The sequence below is a fragment of the Parasteatoda tepidariorum genome, chromosome 2 (assembly GCF_982258835.1).
Source record: "Parasteatoda tepidariorum strain Cologne lab strain chromosome 2, Ptep-v5.0, whole genome shotgun sequence".
Classification (NCBI taxonomy): domain Eukaryota; kingdom Metazoa; phylum Arthropoda; class Arachnida; order Araneae; family Theridiidae; genus Parasteatoda; species Parasteatoda tepidariorum.
This window is the reverse complement of record NC_141756.1, coordinates 2,118,601-2,142,025: the sequence shown is the minus strand read 5'-3', so window position 1 is coordinate 2,142,025 and position 23,425 is coordinate 2,118,601. Positions and strand designations below refer to the sequence as shown.

The 23,425-nt window shown below is 27.6% G+C and overlaps 2 protein-coding genes across 3 annotated transcripts in view; one reads left to right on the top strand and one right to left on the bottom strand.

Annotated features, from left to right (window-relative positions):
• Cand1 (Cullin-associated and neddylation-dissociated 1) overlaps positions 1-1,933 on the bottom strand; it is a 92,610-nt gene extending 90,677 nt beyond the window's left edge. Inside the window, exon 1 of the mRNA XM_016071789.4 lies at positions 1,619-1,933. Within this exon, the coding sequence (XP_015927275.1) occupies positions 1,619-1,660 (42 nt within the window). The 5' untranslated portion in view covers positions 1,661-1,933. The remainder of the gene's footprint in view (positions 1-1,618) is intronic.
• A 49-nt stretch (positions 1,934-1,982) lies between these two features.
• Positions 1,983-23,425, top strand: part of LOC107454558 (ankyrin repeat and FYVE domain-containing protein 1) — a 64,242-nt gene continuing 42,799 nt past the window's right edge. The window contains exons 1-7 of one of the 2 annotated variants that reach the window (XM_016071790.4): positions 1,983-2,122; positions 7,198-7,384; positions 10,453-10,571; positions 10,660-10,795; positions 16,266-16,389; positions 18,257-18,406; positions 20,001-20,166. In XM_016071790.4, coding sequence (XP_015927276.3) covers positions 2,113-2,122; positions 7,198-7,384; positions 10,453-10,571; positions 10,660-10,795; positions 16,266-16,389; positions 18,257-18,406; positions 20,001-20,166 — 892 coding nt within the window. In that variant the 5' untranslated portion in view covers positions 1,983-2,112. The remainder of the gene's footprint in view (positions 2,123-7,197; positions 7,385-10,452; positions 10,572-10,659; positions 10,796-16,265; positions 16,390-18,256; positions 18,407-20,000; positions 20,167-23,425) is intronic. The other variant, XM_043047053.3, reaches the window with a different exon arrangement.

Genomic DNA, 23,425 nt, shown 5'->3' with positions numbered 1-23,425 from the left:
ACCGAAGAAAATAACTCAAAGAAATTAAAACAAACATTTTTCTTCCCCAAATGAAAAATCTTTCCACAAGACATCTGCAATGTTCTACGAGAATGTCGCCATGATTCTGCCACAAGGAAATTGGCATAATCAGGAATATACTTCTTTTACTTTAAATTTTTATTCTAACAAACACATCAGATCAATTAATGTGTATTCTGATTGTTTTATTAAAAAAAAAAGTAAAAATAGTTAAAAGGAACAATTTCAAGAAAAATTTTAAAGGAAAAAAATATTGATATTTTTTGGAATACTTCGTTAAAGAAAATTATTGTATGAAAAATGTAGAGTAGTTTTGTAGTATTAAAATTGTAGTAGGGTTTTTATTTTATATATATATTATATAATATATATATAAATATTTATATATATATATAAATATAAATACTATATATAAATATAAATACTATATATAAATATATTTATATATATATTTATATACAGTATTTTTATTTCAGTTAGTATTTTTATATTTTTATCGAGGACAGGTAAATTCAACTATATTAATTTACTTAGAGATGTACATTTTGCTAAAGGTTAAAAAAATATGAATATTATGTAAATTAATTGAATTTACTTTCACCAGGCTCACCCAAAGTGCTAAATTCTGTCATTAAACAAAAACAATATTTACAATGCTTTGAAATGAAAAGTTCAAGACCATTAAGTAAAATGTCATTAAACAAAGATTCAAATCTATCAATAAAATATCATCAACTTACAAGAAAGCTTCAATTACATTAGGAAAACATGTTTAATAGTAATAAATATAACTACTTTACATTAAATTTACAATTTTAGAAGTTATGTCAGTAACAGCTTGCATAAGTTAGTTTTTAAAGAAATAAGAGAGAAAGAGAATAAAAACAGGTAATGAGACAAAATTTGAATATAAACATTAGCTTAGGACCAATTTTATAGTTAATAATTAAATATAAAGGTATATCTTAAAAGAGAAAAATCGCAAAATATTCAGCTTGATTTTTATTTTATTTATGAAAAAATATGAAAAGAAATGATTAAACAAAATGTTTAAATAAAATGAAAAACATTAAAAGCTTTGTTTTGGGATAATGTATTAAACGTTATAATACAAACTATGAGCATTCGGTTCGAAAATTAAGATAATTCTGAGTAGCACTGGAACATAAAGGAATTAAAAGCAGTCAAAAATTTAAGATGCATTCATTCTTATTTACAAGATACAGTGAACTATATATATATATATACAGGAGATATACATAGAAAAAAAAAGGAGAGAACAATAAAATGATTGCTATCTATAGTACTGTTGTTTGCATCGTTTGATGCTAACAACATTGATCGTTTGACGCAAACATTGTTCTGTAAAACATATCAATTAAAATTTCAAAATATAAATATGCTTAATTTTTGAAACCTTCTTTGCTCTTGAGTATATTTTGAAGAAAAAGAAACATTATCTTCTAAAAATCTTAATATAAGTAAAATGTATGTTTAGCAGAGATTACAAACGTTTACAACTTGGGCTGTTTTAATTTTATATAAGTGTATTATAAGATTTTCAATAAATGTGGTTAATTTTTCTGTTATATTATACCTTTTCAAGCAGATTCGCTATGTGGTACGATACACTCGCCATGGTTTATTAAATTATTAAATTTATTATTTATTCAATTTGGTTCCGAGCAGTTGCACAAAATAAAACCTTTTTCTTCATGCGGTGTCTGTAATGATGCCACTACGATTAAATAAAATTGTCAAACTGAAACTAAAACTGATTCGATATTAAATTTCTAAGCACTTAAATTATTCGAATAAAAGTTTCATAAAGCATTGAAAGAGAGTTAATTATTAAATTTTAGATAATTTAAATAGCTAATGATTCTAAAATTGAAATTGGATGAAGACTTGTATAGGGATTTTTTTTCCGATGTGACAGGCATATCTCAATTTTCCCTAACGTCAAATGGTACTGCGTGATTGGTGAAATGCGTGCATATGTTTCTTACGTATTAGTTGCATGTTATGAAAAATGTATCCTCCTCTTCATTAAACTTCGAAACTAAAGAAACTTAATTATAAACAAGCAAAATGAGTGATGGTAATTATTGAAAGTTTATCTGTTTCTATAATTAATTTAATTCTTTCGTGATGTGTGGATATTTTTTTAATTAATTTTCGCTACACCTTTTATATATATTTAAAAATCCATACCGATACACTGATATTTACTTATAGATTGACAAAAAGTTATAGTATTTTAGAGGTCAATTTAAACGTATATTGTTGACTCGAATGACTAAAATCCTTAACTTTCTAATCTTTGCATAATTATAGTATAAAGACAGTTATTTTAAATCCGTAATGAATTCTTTCATTATAATTAGTAATATAAATTTACAATTGCTTGGAGCTATTTACCTAGTTATTTGTCTTGCGAATTGTTTTATGAGCTAAAATTATTTGATAATCATAATAAAATTATTTGTTAAACATAATAATTGCATGTCCAATTAGAGGTGTCAGCTTTATATAATTTATTCATCAATTTTTTTTCCTCTCTCTCTCTTAAGATGTGTCATTTACTCATGCTAGTAATAGCAGATTATTTGCGTGTTCATTTTCAGTGTAGTAAGTTTCTGCCTTAGTGTATAGGTGGAAAATCTATGCATCGATAAAGAATACAAATTAATAAACTTGATGATTGTTAATACTGCTTTCCGTCTATCACTATTCATTCTATGCTTAAAAAAGCAAAATAGAAATTGTTTCTTTCATATTCGATAAATAATTTTTTGTATACAAATGTATAATAAATCAATTTGTTCTTGGTCAAGCTGCTGAAAGTATCTGAAAATAGATAAAATATTTCTTTCATACGTTAAAATTATTAGCTTTCAAAAAATTTGCTTATAAGATTGTATTTCTTTATTTAATTAAATTTTTATTTATACGAAATTCAATTTATTGCTACCTTTGAAAGCTGAATGATTTTTCTTGTCAACCTCCTCTAAAAATCAGTGGCGGGTAAGTTTTGGCAATTGATGGTTTTATCATTTTTTAACAGTCATGTCAAAAGACCCATTTTGACAATTGTCAAAAATCCAAAATTTTGAGAAAATACAATAATAATTATCTTATAAGAAAAGACACTTAAGAATCATCTTATTCTTCACAATTTTCATTTACTCCTATTTTGCCTCCTTCTTTCTCCAAAGTATGTGATTACAAAGATGATTTTTAAGTCCTCTATACTCTAAGTACATTTTTCAGTTTTGTATGAATGAGACCAAAATTCGAAACTATTCTTTTGATTGATGCTGAGGATATTTAAATAAAAATATTGATTTTTATCTTGTTACTTATAATTTGGAATCAATAGATGCCCAATTTTAATAACGATGGAAAAATCCACATCTCGTTTTTCATTTTATTTTTGAAATTGAAAATTTTTATATACTAGAAAATCCAATTCATTCTTTTCTCTCTCTCTTATAAGTTATTGTAAAAGCCTGAAGCAGGCCTGCCAACTACTACCGTTTTTGCAAATATTTTATAGAATAGTAGACGTTTAAAATTCAGTAATTTTGCCAACATTTTAAAAGCCTCACCACAAAAAAGCTGGAACAAAGTGGCATTGCATATGAACTTTTAAATTTATGTATAGTGGTGTGAATAAAAATAATACATTAAAACATAAACTTAGCTATCACTAGTATAAATTTTTGCAAAAAGCATAGAAAGTTGGCAGCCCTGTTGAAGTATGGTAAATCTAAGGTTTTACCAGTATACCTAAGATATACCAAAATGGTTTGATAAAAGTCCTTAGTCAGCTTTGACATGATTCCATTTCGGACTTTTACCGAGCCTTTGTGGTTAAATCTAGAAGCTACCAGTGCCTTCTGGTAAAAGCCCAAAATGAGGGATTTATTTTTTAACTATTGCCAAAATTAATTTTGGAAATCATTGATATCTTTTCAGTAGCTCATTGACAGAATTGTGCATGATATCAGCTTTATCACATATTACAGTACAGAACCCGTTATCCGGAAATCAGAAAACCGGAAAACCAAAAAACCGGAACGAAATTCGATAAATTTTCCCGCCATATTTTTAAAAAATGTTTTTTTCCTCATAGGATTTTAGGATTTTTCTTTCTTTTTTGAAAGATGTTTACCTTACCATCATTTTGGAAATAATCATTAGTGTATTCCTTCATCGTTTTTTCTTCTTTTTAAGATTATTTCCAAAAAAAAAAAAAAACTTTTTTTTGTTGGGTTTAACAATAAAAAAACAGCTTTTTGTAGCGATTCAGAAAACCGGAAAAATCAGTTATCCGGAATAGCGATGATCCCGATCGTTCCGGATAATCGGTTCCCTACTGTATTTGTGAAATGGCATAAATATTGCTTTTTTTATTTTATTATTTTTTATAAATTTTGTTTTCTATTAAAATGTGTGTTAGCCTTTTTGGGGCACATTATATTGGCGATCAAAATGGGCTGCAGGTGGCGTAGAGCAGAACTCTTTTCCTATGGCAACACTTCACATGCTTTCCCCATTAGCGCGTGGAAAGTCATAGAGGAAGGAAGCACGTTAGTTTCTCTCTCTATTTTCATATTGATTAAAATCTTTTAACTTGAAAAACTATATGGAACTGAAAACTACATTAAACATAGTTCTAAAGAAAAGTATCGTGGAAATTTAAAAAAATATTTTTATTAAATAAAAAGGAAAAATATTAAGAAGAGGGAAAATATCGTAGTACATTCCCATACAACTCAAAAGAGGAGGAAAGAGAAGGGAGAAGGGCTAAAGGCATGAAACCGGTCGCTCCCCAGATGGCGTATTCGAGTGTTGCGATCGCGAATGGTACTCTTCCATCCTATTTGTTTTTGGAAATGAAGTGGGTTAGTTCTCATCAATTTGCAATCGATGACATCATAACTAAACACACGAGAGAGTGTAGACCTTTGTTGACGAAGTAAGTGGTCCTTTCCAGATAATGGTGAAATTCTTTTGTGAGCATTCTATTTGGTTATGATTTTATCATGTTGTTGATTCTAATTGTATTAGAGTTCTAGTTGTAAAAATTGGTGCTAAAAAAAGCCTCTAACTTAGCTGAAAGCTTCAGGAAACTAAACAGAAAATTTTATTTGATGCTACTAATGAGATTTTAAGAAATGAAGATGTTTAAATCAATTATTGTAATGCAAAGTACAGAATGCCTGCTAGTACTACTTTGACAGTGGTTCAGAATTGAGAAAAAATTAAAATAAATTGTGCAATCAATCCGTTAGAGTTTTTGAAAGAAAACATATGAGAACTGTTGAAAATGAAGAAATTAAAATTGTTTTATTACAACGCAGGGTTGGGTTTTTGCCGTTAAAAACTGGGTTTTGACAGGACAGAGGTAAAAACCGTCAAAAACCTACTGTTTTCTTTAATTTATAGCATATAGCGGACAATATAATATTTTCACATAATTGCCTTTATAAATGAATGTTGTAAATGATTGCTAATTGATTTTGCAACTATATACATGTATTCTTATTGAAAGATATACATTCATACAGAAAATTCATTGAATTTCGGTCCGGCTTTTTGGTTTTCTGATTTCCGGATAACAGGTTCTGTACTGTACTTACTTTTATCATTATAGCTTGATTTGCAAAGGATTCAAAATTTTGCACTTCTTAATTGTTAGAAATAAACAAGCAAACAAAAAAGTTTGGAACTATTAATAAATTCAAGAACTAAAAAGAAGAATTTAAAATTTGGCATTTCTTAAATATTAGAAATAAGCTAAACAAAACTTGTAACTACTAACAAACTCTAAGTCAAGAATTACTGCTATTTTGTCAAGTTAGAAGCTTTTATTCAGTTGAAAAAACACACTAAACAAAATTATATGTTCAGTAGTCAGGGTCACCGTGCAGAAGCATACGTTAGCAAGTGACTAATTTTGCGCATTTTTCATTGCCCAGTCGATTTCTGAGTTTAGTATGGATGGGTCCAAAATTCAAAAAGATTCTTTCAATGGAAGACCACCAGTCTAGTTCCAAGGAAGCCTGTCATTGAGGATAATGATAACAAAAGGTTATTGCAATGTTGCAAGGAAACTCTAAAAGGATTTCCCAGGCTTTTTCATGTCTCATTTCTGTGTAAAATATTGAAAACAAAAATGATAAGAAAAGTTTATTTTATGAGGCTTTCTTTTTATGCGTACATGTGTTTCTCTAAGAAAGATTTTATGAATGAAAGTAATCAATCTTGACATTCTTCAGTAATGTAATATTCCAAACAAAATGCTTGGAAATGTTGAAAACTTTGTTTAGTATCCTAATATTTTACTTCAAATAGTATGTTTTGATATAATCATGTTGGGAAAATGCAAGAATCTCTTCTTAGATATCTTTTAACAACTTTTTTTTTTAATTTTATTGCTCAAAAATGAATTAATTTTAAATTGTAAGCAGTTAAACTCAAATAAAAATACAGTTTTACCAAAACTATGGGTTTTTGACATGACTGTAAAAACCATGGTAATAACCGGTAAAAACCGTCATGTGTCAAAAACTTGCCAACCCTGTACAACGGTTTGTTAATTGTTTTATTCAGAGAAGCTACGATCCAGAACATAGTTTAGAAATGTATGAAATCCTATTGCTCCCACTGTTATTTAAAAAAAAAAATCAGCTATGGTATTTTCTCAGTTTACTTTTATTTCTAATTCTCTTTGAATATCATGTCAATTCCTTGATGTACGATGTTTGTGCTATTTTTTTATTTACCGCTCAATGGTTCAGTGATTTAGAAGTGCAATAGAGATATCTGTTGTACGTTTAAAATAAATGCATATATATGAATAGATTTGTAAGTTTTTTTTCCCTTTGTTTCCATCTTACTTTTGAGGGTTTTTTTTATTATTATTATCCTTGATTTTTGTTATCTGTGATGCCCTTGCCACCCAATTCTACGGAAAATTGGCTGGCACTTCTTTTGTATACTAGTAATTAAAATACTGGTCACTTTTGATTAAAGAAAATTTTTAAAATCAAATCAAACTAAAATGCATCTGACGTGATTAAATACTTATTCACAAGTAAAAATCAGGCCTTAGAAGCAAACTTTTGAAAAATGATTAATCACCATAATTTAAATTTTCTTTTTCAGAGAAATCCAAGTTAGAACGACATTTAACTTTACTCCGTGAAGAATATGTTAAACTTCAAGCTAGACTAGCTGAGTCAGAAAAAAAGTTTAGTATTGCATCTGCTCAAATTGGAAATGTTACTGGAGACTCCTTTATTGTTAGACTTCTTAAAACTGTTGCAGAACTGTTTGATAAAGAGCTATACAGGTATGTTGCTAAGGTCCCTCTTTCTCATTTGTTGGTTTAAACTGCCTTGCATTTGCCACACAATCTTAAATAATTGCCCTTGCCCTTAGTCTTCCAATGTTCTAATATCCTAGCAAACCTGTTAAATCACTCAGGGAGGTTATTAATGCAGTCAAAATGGCATGCTAAAAGGCATGTGAGCCTCAAATCAGTTCAAAAGTATCATTTTAGATATCCATTTCACCATTTTTATATCCAGAGTTTTCCATAGAAATAAAGTAAAAAGTCAAGAGGCTTCCTCAGAGAAAAGGGTATTTTAAGTTTTCAAAGATCGCTCACTTACCTTTAAAATTTATCAAAATATGTAATATTATGTAAAATTTGATCTTCAACGATTTTCAAATTACACTCTTATACTATTTTGTGTGTATATTTCAAACAGCAGTACTTTATTCATTGTTGATATTATTCACTCATAATAACAGAATAATGTGAAGCTTTCAAAAAATAATTAAAGGCATTCTAAAATCTCTGTGTATAAAGTTTCTTCATAAAAAAAATTAACTAAAAAAATGATTAAATGATAAACAACTTGAAAGTTTTATTTTTTTAATTTGAAACTGAAAATTATGAAAAAATGATCATTTACAGGTGCGTTTAAATGCTCATAGAAAGAATTTATTTAAAAAAATAATTGTTAAATTTAAGATCACTAAAAAGTTTGTCGATATACCCCCCAAAGAAAATCAAATGAAAATTTAACCAGTTGAGAATAATCTTAAATAAATAAATATTTGTAATAGTAAAAAGAATTAAATATATTATCACAGATAACTGAATGAATTATAACAGACAATGAATTTTTAAAAAAATTTAAAATGGAATTTGTAAACTAAATAACAATAAAAGTACACACAATTTATCTAGATGTAAGAATATATATTTATATTTAGTAAACTAAGCCTCAATCCATTTAAAAATAAATCATTATAATAGGTTAAATAGATTTTAATATTTTGCATAAAAGTGAAATAAGATAAGTTATTTATTTATTTATTTTTTAAAGTAGATACGAAGAGGAACTTTTTTGTACTATTTTAAATTTAAGCTTTTATTTATTGCTAAGGTCCTTCTTAGATTTTAGTTCTTTTCAGTGTCTTGAAAAAAATATTTTTTTTCTGAAGGACTCCCAACCCTTGTTAACAATCTGGTTCAATAGTATAATGTCTTCAAAAAATTTAACCCAAATTTTTGAAAGTAAAAAAATAATTTAATATCCTTAGAGTTTCATAACCTGTGTCTCTGGTGCCAAATATTGATGTGAATTTTAACTAGATAACATAAGAAAAATCTTACGAAAATGAAGGAAAGAAATTTATAAATCAGATAAATAAATAAATCAGATGTTACCACAACCCCTTCAAAAATCTATTAAAGCTGTGCTGCTTTATGCAAATTTAAATTAATTTGTACTATAAAATATAGATCTAATTTAATTTGCTTACTTGAATTTTAATGGGAAAATGATCAGTTTCACTTAAAAGTAATCTTGAATCATGCAGATGGGAGTCTATCTGATTGGATGAAGTCAGTTAATTTATATTTAATATTCGGCCATTTTTGCTAAATTAAATATCACATAACTAACACACTTTTTTCAAAACATGAAGAAAAAAATGAAATTTTTAAAAGTTCTATTGATTTTTATTAAAAAAAATGAAAAACTATTTCACTTTGGCTAAATCAAATCTATTTCCATAGCTGTTAGTAAACTTGGTTTTACTATAGATTAAGACTTATAAAAATATGCTTGTTTGTTAATATTATATTGGACATATCATACTTATTTCTTACTTGTCAACTCTTCCACTTTTTTTTAGAAATTTCTTATTGCGGGAGTGAAACAAAAAAATGTTGACAATATCACATTCACAAATGTAAGCAAAAATGTTTTAAATTTCATTAGTACTTAAAACTACCTCAATGATTATCTGATAATTTATAAGTATTTAAATTAATTAGGCATAATGATAATCCTCAAACTATAAATCAAATTTATTAAATAAAAAATCAAAGCTCTTAATACCATTTTCTATATAAAATCTACTAAAGTAGGAAAAGTTGACAATAATGTAATTTATATACCTTTAGAATTATTTCTAATACTTCGTTATTATATGTAAGGTTAATAGCAGGCACTTATTTAGATTTTGGTCAAATTAGGAATTTCATTCAGAATTTCCCTTCTCTCAAAAATTTAAGTTCATATGATATTGATAAAACAGAATACATTGAGTAAATAAATGATGCCAGACTTAAACCAATATAGTTTAGTTATAAATGAGTTATGTACATTTTTATATTAGAAATAATACAATATGTTAATATAATATTTTTAATTGTTATTTCTGTAATATATCAATGGCTCCACACCAAAACAGGAATTTGTCAGAGTAGCATTTTTATATTTTTTTGTGTGACACTGACAATATGCATTTTATATATAATATTTTTGTGCATATGAAATTTGTAGGGGGCTTATTTAAAGTATTTTGTAGTTCAGGGCATGAAATTTCCGTTCTAAAGATACTAGCTGGACTAAAAAAAAATTTCATAACAATTTTACATTCATGAAAATATGAATAATTTTTTAAATGTTAACAGATGTATAAGGAACTTTTTAGTGACCAAAACTATAAAAAAAAAATTAAGAACTTAAAACTTGTTTATTGCATTAATAATAATAAATTAAAATAAAATTGTTTTAAGGTTTCAAAAACAATGGTTTCATGAGTGAAAAGTGGGTAACTTAACATTTTTAGCTCTAAATGGAAGAAAAATGCCGTCACTTGATATAAAAACACTTCCAGATGCCGCTGGATTGAGGCATGCGTGTAACTGTGTTAAATAAGGGTTTATTGAAATCTCAACAATTTTGAAGATGAAACTTAAATATTTGCTAACCAATGGCGAGCTGCCCAGTAGAAACCCTGACGTACCTTCATATTTAGAAAATTTATCATGCAAACTGATCAGTTGTGTTAAGAACTTTTTCAAAAGATTAAATGGTTTCTTTTGACAATTTTCAGTGACTTGACTGTGGAACTGAATGGTCGCAGCATTAGAGCTCACAAATTTGTCTTATCTGCGAGAAGCAATAACTGGGGTGTTCCAAATCTTGCAGATGTTGACTCTATTGATTTGAAAGGTTTTATAATGTTTGCCTTTTTTGCTTTCAAAAGGTTTAATAATTTTTAAATGAAAGTATAATTAAATGAATTTTTGATATTCTTTAGATATTCCGCAGGATATTGGTCTCACTTTGTTGAAATGGGTATATACTGATGAATTGGATTTGAACAAGCCTGATAATTTTTTTCTTGATCTTATGAGATTTGCTAAACGCTTTGAACTACGAAGTTTAGTTGACAGGTAATAAAGTTTTTTGTTGTTGTTGTTTCTTATCCTCTAATCTTTGTTGATTCTTATCCTCTGTTGATTCTTATCTGTTGATTCTTATCCTCTAATCTCTTTCTAATCCTCTATCCTCTAACCTACTGGATCTTGTCTGACTTCGTCAGACAAGATCCAGTAGGTTGTTGACCCTCAAAAAGTCTATTACAAGAAGTGGAGAAGCATATAAGTCCTCCTTGGAAAGGCCCAAGCAGTCGAGGATATGTTTGGCTGAGACCTGCTGGGCTTCACATTTGGAGCAGACTGCATAAGTCTTTCTTCCTTCAAAGTATGAGAGACTATTCGTGTGTCCACTTTCCAATCTGGAAATAGCTGTTTAAGATGCTCTATCACCTATATGAGCAAGTGAAGAGCCCAGTTCCTTGGCCGCATACCAATGATATGAGGGGAAAGTTTTTTGTAAATGCCTTATGTATTTTTTCATTGCTAAGAGTTTTTATTTATTTATTTGCAAGAGCATTTCTTTCTGCAACATTAGCCTTCGTGCATCACAAACACATGAAATTGAAGCTGTGAAAATCTTTTTACAAAAAGATTAAGCTGTCATAAATTTTATAACAGTAACAAAAAATATGTCAAAACAAAAGAAAATCAATCTCTGGACATTAACTGCATCACACCAGTATTTCTTCTTTTAAAAAAGGACATTTTACTAAATGGTTTTTGTCCATTTCCTAACTATGTTAACATAAAATGCACACAAAACTAATATAAATGTTAGAGTGTTTGGCGAGATGAAATGCTGTAACTGCAAGGGATCCATCTGAGATATCCCCACTCCTTGTCTCTAAAGTTAATAAAGCATCATAGTTTTTCCTTATAGTAGGACAGTCTAGATTTGATTTCCATGCTGGAGAGATTGTAGTTTAATTATCTCCTGTACTTTGCAATAGATGCAATTTTACTTTATTATCAATTTGAACAAAGCATTGCTTTTTGTGATAACAAAAAGCTTTTAGAATTTTAATGTCTGTTTTATTTAAGAGTCAAATATTTTTTGTGATTTTTATTTTGTTGTTTTCCAGCGTGTAGGTTATTGTGATGCCATTATAAGCTTTACATATTTCCTTAGCTTTTAAATTTCCTCTATTTCAGAAATTTAATCTTTCCTAACACCTTCTTAAATAAATAATTAACTTAATTTATTTTTATTCAATTTCATGAAGAGCGGATGCAAATATTTTTACTCTCAATAAATGTAACGTATATAACTTTTTATTTTAATGCAAGTGTATAACTAATTATTTGCTCAATATGTCGCAACAAGTGAGTATCAAAATCTATTTTTAACCATTACTTCTTCAACCTTCTTAGATATTAGAATATTTGTTATTAAGTTTGCTTTTATTTCCAACAAACTTTTTGGTCTTAAATATTCAGCCAGATTATTTGAAATTTAATGTTAATAACGTGGGGCCGGCTTTATAGTTAGCCTTATTATTTTTCGATTGCCAATTTTTGGATCTCTTACCGTTGCTCGGTTAGCAAGTACTCAGTCACTTGTAATTTAATTTTGTTGATGTTAGGACTGAGGAATGCCTATGACCCCTCAGTCCAACCATTGAAAGTGTTACAAAAATTATATAGAAATGAATGCTTAAAAAAATGTCTTCATCTCTGTAAAATGGATCGTCTGATATATTAACATATTATTTTTGAATGTGACCATGTTTGTTAATTTTACAAATGCTACTTAAGAAAAAAGAATGATTTTCTTTGTTAGATGAGCAATTTCCCTAATTTAATACAAAAACAGAATTGCACTATGATCATCTGGCATTATATTTTTTTTTTCTTTCCATAACGCACTAAAGTAGTCCAATATTTTTTTTCTTGTTTAAAAAGCTGATAGCAGAGTATAAGTTCATCTCATACTCTGCTATTACGTAGGAGAGAGATGGCCACTTTTTATTAATGCACATAGACAAATCAGAGATTGTGGGGTCTTGAACGAATTTAAAAGGAAGTAAGAAAATAAAATGTATTTTAAATCACTACGCTTAATACTTTTGCATAAATGAATCTAGTCCCAAAGTCTTTTATTGGTTTTGTGTTCATTTTTTAAATTTATGTTCAACACAATGTGTTTAATAATTTGAAATAAATAGTTCTGAAATTTTTGGTTCCTTAAATGGTTTTGGTTTTGCTCCTAAATTTTATGATGAAAGCTAATATAAATAAATATTTAACTTTTTTATTACACTATTAAAAATTCTTTTTTTAATTTTTTTGGGGACTCTACATAACACATTTTAATCCTACAGACCTAACATAAAAGACCCTATAATCTACCTACCTGATTCTACAGAACCAGTGTATTATCTGAGGAAAATAATTCGCAACTAAAACTAGAGAAGATGAGCAAGGTGCATGCAGTCACTCCGTGAAACATGCACAAACTTTGAAAAATGTCAGCAAGTTTTTTCGAAAGTGATGAATTAAATCTATTATTTTTTTTTATTAGATTCTTTTTTCTTATTTTCCGTGATAAAATTCATTCTTTACAACTTATTAGTTTTTCATGGTTGACTGTATGAAATGTGTTATTTTCCATATTTTAACTTTACTTTTCCTTTACTGTATTGATGGCCAACTCACCCCGGCATTAAGAAGAGATGGCCAGTTGTAAGTTTGTTTGTTTTTCAAACATATTGTTTTCGTATTTGGTTCTCAATATTTCGCTATTTTTTGCTCAAAATACGTTGATTGCTTGCATTAGAATTTAAAATATGCATAATCATTTCTTGTATCCCTATTCTCAGTATTTTTTTCCAATTTGGAAAACTGTGGCCATCTATCCTAAACTTATTCTATTTTTATATTATTATTGATGTAAATGGTTTGTCACTATTATTTAGCTTCAATATATCTGTTCCCTTCTTAGCTATTTTATCAGCCTATTTGTTCCCAGTCACTCCAACATGTACTAGTATCAATTGACATTCATCCACCTTATGGCTAAGAAACTGAGAGTTTTTTTTTTTTTTTTTGTAAGATTCAATTGTTTTCTGTTATGTGGCATTGTGTGTGGAAATAGCTTGAATAGCTTTAATAGAATCTGAAAAAAATGACAATGTTTTTGAATTAAATTGTTCTAACAGTAATCTTTTTAGTTGCAATTCTAATTGCCTCCAGCTCTCCATCATTGTCTAGAATGCAAAAAGCTTCTGAATTCACACCAGCTCCTACTTTGTCGAGCATTTTCAATCTATCAATATGTATATGAAGCCAGTTATTTTTTGGTAAAATGTCGGCATAGCAGCTGCATATAGTTCAGTTTATGACTTTGTTATAGCGTTAATCAACTAAAATTTGTTTCTTGTAGATGCTAGAAAAAAAGGATTTGTTGGTTTCATAAAGTTTTTCGGTGGGATAATCAGATTTCAGTTTTTAAACTTTCTTTCTGAATCTGTTTTGGGTATTCATTGCTAAAAGTTGCCTACTTTAACCTTTGGGAAGATGGAAATTTTTTAAGCATTTTCATTAGAAAATAATTTTTTATTGTTATTTTTAAATCTTCATTTTTGATTGTCACCACCATTGGTGGCATTCTGTTGCTAGTACTTCTGGTAATTTCAAAAAAAAATTGTCACTGTTTAATGTATAAAACTCAAAATGAAATAGCAAAACTTGTTTCTCATCATGAAGCTTAAATGACAAACTATTTTACAAATCAAGGATTTAAGTTTGTCGTAATATTATTCTGATACAAGTTTCTGAAGATTTCTCCAGATAACGATATGATAGAGGTAAACATCTTATCAGATACATGGAAATTGTGGTGATTTTCTACTACTCTCTTGATCAGGCCACAATTTCCTTTTTTAAAAGTCAGTAGCAATGTTTGTTAATGCGGAAAATTACTATTAGCAAAACCAGGGTTCATACTAGTAATTTTAAAGCAAAATTTCTTTTCATTTGGCGATCCCAAAAATGCAACAAAATCATTACTGTGAAGCAAATTGCATTAAAAAATTTTTAATGCTAAATATTTATACTTATATAAAGTTCAAATAATGCTGTTTCATAGTGGTTTCCTGCTACAAGATATCTTGTGTTTCCAATATTGTAAAAGTGTGCACTAAGGTTTGTCCATTTGGAAAAATATAAGATTTTTAAACTTCTGTTTCAGGAATCATGTTGAAATGGCAGAAAAACCATGTGAATTTGAATGGAAATTGGCGCAAAGAGACCATTAAGTTTCTGGACGCCATAATAGATTACTAGCAATTTTAGCTACTTATTTTTCCGTAACTGGCATTTTATTTTATTTAACTAGCAATTTGCTACTTTTAGGAAACAAAATCATGCTCTGATCAATTTTAAAATGTGACTTTTTGCCCCAAGCTTTTCAAATAAGGACATTTGTTTAGTGAATATTCTTTTAAAATAATTATTGATTTTATTCTGAAAGTTTTTTTAATTTTTAAAGCGTAAAATATTATTATAATTTAATAATACAACAAAATTTATGCTATCACAAATATAAAAAAATAGTTTTCAAGAAACCACACTGCTGACTAAAATTAACCTCTATAGTAGTTAATTTGAAGCTAAGAGTGTTGTGGCCTTTGGAGAAAAGATGGGAAATTTTTATGGTTTTTAACTCCTTATAACGGGGAGAGGTTGCTTTGAATACTATTCTTTTTAATTGGATTCAAAAATACAAAAACGCTGAAGCACATGTGAACTATGTTGAATAAACTTTAGAATTATGCATTAAACAAAATGCTAAAACTAATTATATTTTTAGAAGAAACAATGATGAATGTGAAGCATTCATAGATGCTGATTAGTCGATTGAACAGGGGCAGATCTCTCTAGTTTAAAACATGCTTTTTAATTAAGAAAGTGTTATCTAGTGTGTACATTTAAAAATCGAAAATATAAAATAATTGATGCAATTTTTTGCTTATAATCATGAAGCAATTTTTTTTTACTGAATGTAATGATATATTTTGTAAATTTGTAAAGTAACTGAACTTATATAAATAATAAGAGAAGTAATATATTATATACATGATCTTGAATGTAAGACACTTATAATATTGTAATTTTTTACATGAGTTTCATCGCTTGAAAGTTAAAATATGAAAAACTGAAGTTAATTTCTATCCTTTACCTTCTGGGATCAATATGCTTGAGATTTTGATTATTTCGTATTCGAGGCAATTTTCCAATTTATGACTTGATAATGCTACTTCAATATAAAAAATTTGATACTTTATTTCCTTTTTAGCTTTATACTTTATAGTCTTTTTCAGTTTCCATTGATATCTATACAATTATATAAACATTTTGTGTTAATGTGAGTATTAAATAATTTAATATTTTGCTGTTGAGTTTTATCAATGCTGAAATTTAAAATTTTTTCTAATACCCTATGTTCATTTTTAATTAAAGTTATTACCTTATTTTAATTTTTTAGATGTGAAAATGCTTTATTATCTTCTGTTAATGTCCATAACTGTGTCAAATTTTACCAAGCAGCTGATGAAATTGATGCAGCCACATTGAAAAGTCATTGCTCACAGTTAATATCAAATCATTGGGTAAGTATTCTGTTTATGTTAGAATGTTACTCTTTTAAAATTATTTAATAAAAGATTATAAGTAGTTTTACTAAAGAAATCTCAACATTATGTTGCCATTTTTTAATAAAGCCATTTTTATAGTTTAGTATTAAGTGTATGAGATTGAAATTATCCATTATGTCCAAGACCTTAAAATGTTGGTGCAAATTTGTGAAATTATTTCAAAAATATTGCATGACAGTAAATTTTTTTGACAAAATTTCTTTCTTAAAAACTATGCATTTCATTATTATATTTAAAAATGTTACAGGTGAAATGCAATGTTACAGTGTATACTACTCGTTAAAAACTGTATTTTGTAGATAATAGCTATGTCTTAGAACTATAAGTTTCACAGTGCAAATTTGTAAAATCAATATTTTAAATGTATTATTTCCCTCTATAAATATCTGCATTCTATTATGATTTTTGAAAAAAGTTAGAGTTTATGTTACAGCTTATAATAAAATAAATACCACTATTTTTACATCAGATCCTTATTTAAAAAAATATATCCAGACCCTAAATGCATAGATTTTGCAGGAAAAATTTGTAAAATTAATTTTTGAAGTGACCGTTTTAAAATTAGAAATATTTCCCTCTATAATACTTAATATTCAGTACCTCAACTATCATTTTGAAAAGAAATTATAGCTCAAATAGAAAGTTTAAAACATCATTTTATAGATCAAAGTCCATTTATAATTTTTGTTTTCCTTAAAACATTGGTCTCGTGGTGCAATTTATTTTAAAAGCGTCCGTTGTTTGTAACTTCAATTTTTAGCCTCAACTCCCTCTGTTAATATAGACATTCTACTACAATTTTTTTTTAAATTTTACAAATTAAGTGCAAAGCTTATACTGGTATTATGAATATTGATTTTCTTGAAAAATATCTAAGTTTTAAAAATATAGGTTTTCACTTTGCTAATTTGTAAAAGTAATTTCTAAATTGTGCTTTGCAATGTTGAAATGTAGTCACTTTCCCTTTATTAAATTGGACTTTCAACACCCATCTTTAAAAAAAGTAACAGCTCAAAAGTAAGTTAGTGACTTTTTTTTTAAAATTACAATTTCAGGTATGTATTCAAATATTCATTAAAAATATCCAGAAAATAACTGAAGGCTTTTGTAAAAATATAGGTTTTGTAGTGCAAATTTGAAATATTAGTTTTTAAAATATCCCTTGTAACATTAAAAATGAATCCCTTTTTTCTCTGTATCAGCTGCCATTTTATTTTAAACAATCCCATTTCGAATAAATTGTATGACTCTATTACAAAGACTGAAAATATTCAATAAAAGAATACAAATTTCACATTCAAATTTGGCTAAATTAATATCTAGACTGCCCCTTGTAACTTTAATAATTAATGTCATTTCTCTTTACAAAACTTTGCATTTTACTGTTATTTTTTGAAACATAAAGAGCCACCCTTTAAAAATTGACACAAAAAGTGATTTTTTTTATTTTTATTTATTCTTATTATCTCTCATAATACATTTTTTTTTACAAAAGAAAAAGTTTACATATTTTTATTTAAGAATATATAGATATTAGTTACATTACTTTCAAACCTAAAAACAGTGTCATTATATATATATATATATATATATATATATATATATATATATATATATATATATAAAGTTCAAAATGAAGAATAAAAACAAAGAAAAATTAATTATAATTTTTCTTTGTTTTTATTCTTCATTTTGAACTTATCTAATGAGTGCTGTTTACTTGCAGCTTAAGCGCAATAAATGATACTTATTGTTTTTCTTAACTTTCTTAGTGTTTTCTTGTATTTATTTATTTATATATATATATGTTTTTATATTTCAGAATGATTTTACAAGTGAAGATTTTGCTCATATGAGTGATTCCTTATTGTATAAAATGTTTAAAGCTAAAACAGAATTCATACTACACACAGCAATCAAGATCCAGAGAGAAGATGTTGTCTTCCTCTTCTTATTGGAATATGATTCTCAGGTAAAAATATTGTTTGCTTACAATAGCCGTAACGCCATATATAATTGCTGACCAGATGTTATAACTTCCAGTCGTTATATAGTGAGTGTGCAAAATTCCCTAAATATTTACTCTTTTTACTAAAAAATAGGAGACTCATGCTAACAAGACTTTTTTTAAGAGTTTGACAACTAACGAAATAGTTGAAAAAGCACACAGCTAGTTTATGTTAATAAATACGCCTTAAAGAATAATACACTTGTTCGAGGCAGTCATTTTCGGTCAGAATCACTGCAAAGACCAAATGTTTTAATTCTAAAATAAACAACTTCTATTACAAATTTTTTTTTATATAATTTTAAAACAAGAGAAATATGATTGTTACATTTAATGTGCCCTTTCAATTGAAATTTACGCAGATTGCAAATGCATCTTTTTAAATGAATGTGGGAATGATTTTTACATGTCAGTGAAATATATAATTTTGATTATCAACAATGTGTAGTAAATCAATAACTTTTTGATCATAGGTCTTAAATAAGAAGCTATGGGGGGACTGTGTCATTCTTCTTTCATTTAAAAAAAAAATTTGTGATAACATCAAAGGAAATAGCGGTTTAAATAATTTCTTTGAATTTTTTTTTTAAATTAACAAAATTTCTGTCACTATCAAAATAACATTGTCTCTGTGGAATAGCAGACAGGACTTTATATATTGCTGATTATAGAAAAAAGATCGTTATAAAAGGAAGTCATTAGATTGCAAAATTTCAAAGTAAAGAAATTATTTACATGTTTCAAATTTATCATATTATTAATTTAATAGTTCTATTGAGTCTCTCCTCAAATGTATGGCTATCTAACTAATAGTTTTAGTCTAATGAAGGGTCATTGAAAAATTATACTGGAATTACAAAATTTTAATGTGTAAATTAGAATAATTTTTTCTCATGATTTTGGTACTAAAATGTTAAGAAAGTTAGAAATTTTTACATACATTTTGATAGATTCACCATTGGTTTTTCATAAATCTCCTTCCATATTTTCTGAAGCAACTATGATTAGATTTTCTTAATTTTTATTTTTTTTTAGCACAATTTTCTAATTCTATCTCCATAAAAATTGCAGTTGCGCGCGTTCACCCTATGAGCTTAGTCTCATCTAAGGCTAAATACTAAAATAAATACTTATGATTGTGATATTTCAAATGATTATTTATCGATTTGCTGGTTGAAATGTTCTGTTTTCAAACATCTACTAAATGAACCTTCTAATTCATATATGTTTCTTATCTAGTTGCATTAGACCACCTAGCATTCCAAGATTCTGTAAGCTCAGTGATTGTCAGTTCTCACACTATATGCTATTTTAAGCATTTAATTCTCTTGATTACTTTGGAAAATGTTATTCTAGCCATGTTGCTCATGTTTACCTTGTTTACTCCTCTCTCTAAATAAATATATATTAAAATAATTACATCAATAATTATATACTAGATAGAAGGGATAATTTGGAAGTGTGTATTATTATGATTTAATAGCCAGATAGTGAAGATTTTGTTGTATATTTTATTTAATTAGTAGTTATAATTCTTTTTTTTAATATTTGCTTTTAGCTTGCAACCAAAGTAAATGAGTATGATGAGCATGGTGATATACCTTTGGATCTTGCTTTAAGCACTGGCCAAGAGAGTATAGCCAAGACTCTTATGAGTCATAAAGCTAATATCAATCAGATTGATAACAGAGGATGGACTCTCCTGCATAAAGCTGTTGCCAGAGGTGAATATGAATTTAGTTTCATTTTGTTGTAATGGAAATGGGTGTATAAATATAACTGTTACATCAATAAATATATTTTAATAACTTTTATGGGTTTCTTGCACACTTATCAGTTTCACTGAAAATTTTTGGTTACTTTAAGTTAAACTATGTGTTCATTTGAAGTGATGCATATTCATTTTAGCTCATATTATTTTCCAAAGCTTTTACAACACCAATTATATAAACACCATTTAACTTACTACCTCTATTAACCTAAATCTAATCCAATACATTATGTTTAACTTATAACCATATTACCGTCATTCTGTGGAGATACGCGATGGCATTTAAGATTTAAAACGTTTAATTTTGATACGTGATACCTATCCAATGTTTCTTTTTTTTTTCGCTATTTGAGCTTGATATTCTATTTTGTTGAATTGGTTCTCCAAAATTTCATTATTACTCTTGCAATTTTTATTTTTTGAAGTAATCTAATTTTATAATTTATGATCAATAATAATTTAAAGAATTAACAATACAGGTGGGGAAAAAAACCTTTTACCGAAGAACACGTTGAGGTATTCTATTCCCTCAAATAGTCTCTTACAAGGTTCAACAGAAGTATGATTCCCCTTCTCCCTTTTTTCTGCTGCAGGTGGGAAGGAAAAGAAAGTGAAAGAAAATGTGCAAGTCATTATTTTATTTAATAATATTTAAGTATATCAAATCAATTTCTGATAAAGTGACGTGATGCTATCGCAATTGTTCTGTATGTTATAATTTTACGCCTAGTTAAAATATTTTCATTAAATTATTAGTTTTGATAACTTATTTAAATTATATTTAGGTTCTTAATCACTTAGTTTACATTAAATTCGAGTATTTTAAATTTTGTATTTATTAACGTAAGGCTTTTGCGATTCTATTATGCTTAAATTTTGCACAATTGTACATGGTACAATTTTGCGTACATTTGAAAAGTTCTGATTAAAATTATCGATACACGTAATTTCTGTTTTTAAGTAAGATTGCATATATTAATTTATTGTATATTTACTAATTATTTTATGATTTTTAAACGTTTAATAACTCATTTTGTTATTTGTGGCAGATGCGTAAACTCTGTGATCGATCATGCAGTAAAATTTTGTGCAGTGTATCTCTGATGGTACAGCCTTTCAGATAAAAATACTTTCCCTTTTTAGTCAAATTTTAAGGATGTGACATATATCCCAGGGCGGCTTTTTTCTGCAAAATTATGATAGTTTCTTTTACATTTACATACCTGCTAAGTCTCCTGTTTTTTAAAAGAGACTTCTTTATTTTACGATTATCTCCTTTTTCCCATATATTCTCTAACCTCTCCACATTTTTTAAGGAACTTTTTTTTTTAAAAATAAACTTGTTTTAGCTATAAAATTTCCTTTAATGGCAAGAAATTTTTTTTTCTATTTTGCAACTAGGAAACAGATTGTATAAAAACAGTTCAAAAATATTGCAGATGATATGTTAGGGAATCTATGGGTTCCGCTTAGCAACGCCGAGTGGGGGAGAATTTTCTCTAGAGTAAAAAAATAAAAAAAAATTTCTGCACTTTCTGATGAAATATAATTTCTCTGGTATGAACATAACTTTGATAAAAAATTTCTTAGGTAAGATTGAATCAACTGTATGTTCATAATATGAATATACGAATATTCCGAAATATAATATTAATTACTAAAAATTTTTAAATTACCTTAATGTGGAGTGTTTAGTTAAAGTAGTTGTGTGTAAAGATTTAAAAAAATTCTTCTTTAGATTAAGACTTATATTTAAAAAAAAGTGAGGTAAGACTGGGAAAAGATACGAAGGCCTGAGCTAGTCTGTTCAACCTAGAAACTGTCAGATTTAAGCAAGTTATTTATTACATAGCTGTGTACAATATATCATTCCTGAAAAATCATAGATGTACTACTTTTTTTAAATGAATTTTTTTTCTTATGAAAAAAGTCAAATTACCCATTCTTACCCCACTTGTGAAATAATACCAAGTACGCATGTTAATTCTATGGAAAATTCAGAGGTACAAGTATTTCAGTGATTTACTTTTATTTTATATGATAATTTTAGAAAATTGTGCATGTTATTTATGTGTGATGTAATCAAGGCTGTATTCAAAGGGGGACAATTGAATATGTAGGGGGAGGTCTGCTGAGTGCCCACTCAAAATTTCTTAAGAAAAATAAATTTTATTAATTAGTTATTTTGAAAGAAAATTACAAAGAATTTTTTTTGTCTATATAAAAACTACAGTTTTGCTTAAACAATCTTCAAAAATTTAACTAAATATAAAAATAAGGCTTTTTTGTGTTCTAAGAAAGGAGCCTGTAAAATCTTTGTTCTGTCTTGAGTGTAGTTATCTTCTTCATTTTCTGCCCTACAATTTTCATTTGCCCAGCATGGAGTCACATCAAGGAGTGGGGCAAAATCGTGTAGCACCCAGTCTCACCCAGAGAGCCGAGGTTATTGACAGGGCTATTAATGGATTAAAATCTTATTAAGATATGAATCTTTTAAGGCAATAAACATTTAATGAGCTGGATTAAAAATAATTTTTGTTACTGTAATGGCCAATAAATAAGGCTAGTTTAAATATAAAAGAGCATTAGAGAGTTGACATAGTAAAACTTATCTACACAGATGCAGTGAATTAATCAACAACAACATGCCAATAGGGTAGGCCCTTGTTTTTAGCTAAAGTGTAATAATCTCTATTAAAAATCTTTTTTTTTCCCCCTCCCATTTTAGCAGGTACTCTTTTACGGGCTTCCCACGGTACTTAAAAAACCTGGAAAGTCCTTGAATTCTGCCATAGGGTACTTGAAAAGTACTTGATTTTTTAGGATTTAAGATAATTCTAATCTTTCTTACAAAAAAGCAGTAAAAAAATAATAAATTCAAAGGAAGAATATAGAAATTCTGATAGATGCAATTTTTAATGCTTGAAGTGAAAAGGGGTTAAAGAAGATGCAAAACTTTTCTCTTCTAGATTTTTCACACCAGATTGAAAGCAGAAATTTCTAGCAAATTGTAGGTTTTATACTCATAGTTTTCAAATTATATATAGTGTTCAGACGTGCCAACTCTCCCGCATTTTGCGGGAGTCTCCCGAATTTTGAGTTATTCTCCCGCCCTCCGGAATTGATTTGAAAAACTCCCGAATTTTACTGCGATCGACGGCCAAACTCAAAATTACCTAATTTTTCCGCGAGTGCGAAGGTAAGTTTTTCTT